Source organism: Loa loa (assembly GCF_000183805.2).
Source record: "Loa loa unplaced genomic scaffold supercont3.208, whole genome shotgun sequence".
Taxonomy (NCBI): domain Eukaryota; kingdom Metazoa; phylum Nematoda; class Chromadorea; order Rhabditida; family Onchocercidae; genus Loa; species Loa loa.
In genome coordinates this window covers 24,224-25,091 of record NW_018108388.1, presented here as the reverse complement: position 1 = coordinate 25,091, position 868 = coordinate 24,224, and the positions used below count along the sequence as shown (strand labels likewise).

At 22.0% G+C, this 868-nt stretch overlaps 1 protein-coding gene across 1 annotated transcript in view; it reads right to left on the bottom strand.

The window, feature by feature from the left end:
- Positions 1-511: 511 nt before the first annotated feature.
- The window catches only part of LOAG_18151 (hypothetical protein), a gene marked incomplete at both ends in the record, with an annotated part of 1,957 nt that continues 1,600 nt past the window's right edge, over positions 512-868 (bottom strand). The window contains one exon of the mRNA XM_020450817.1: positions 512-721. Within this exon, the coding sequence (XP_020305453.1) occupies positions 512-721 (210 nt within the window). The remainder of the gene's footprint in view (positions 722-868) is intronic.

The following is an 868-nucleotide window of genomic DNA, read 5'->3' as shown; positions in this document are numbered from 1 at the left end:
AATTAAATAAATAAATAAATAAATAAACCAATGAATAAATAAATAAATAAATAAACCAATGAATAAATAAATAACCGAATAGATAAATATGTAAACGAATGAATAAATAAACAAATAAATAAGGAAACGAATAAATAAGTAGATAAATAAATAAATAAATAAATAAACAAATAAATAAATGAATAAATAAATAAATAAACTAATAAATAAACAAACTAATGGATAAATAAGCAAAGAAACGAATAAATAAATATGTAAGTAAATAAGCAAACGAACGAATAAACAAATATGTAAGTAAAAAAAAACAAACAAACAAATAAATAAATAAGTAAAACACACGAATAAATAAATATATAAATGAATAAATAAACAAACAAGTAAGTAAAATAAATGAATAAATAAGTAAATAAATGAACACATAAATAAGTAAATAAATAAACAAATAAATGGATGAGTAAAGAAATAAACAAATGAACAAATAAAAAAGTAAATATTAGATTTGGAAAAAAAATTATAGATTCAATTTTACGAACCGTTGATGGAGGTAAAGTGATGAAAAATTTGTCGATGGTGGACGAGCTATCAAATTTGCCAGGGTCGTTTCACCTATTGCAGTCGTATCAACTTCATGCTTCATGTTTGATGAACTTGCGGAATTCATTGTTTCCACTGCTAATGGTCTTCCTTTTTCCGGTATCAATACCGGTTGAACTGTTTCATTCTAGAATAAATTCTTAAAATTCTAAATTCCTGAAATCCTAAATATTATCGTAATTATATCACAAATCCGTAAACAATTTAATAAAAATTGCTACATCTCTAAGTTATATAAATTTAATCTATAATCTACCTGTGATATTTGTTGAGC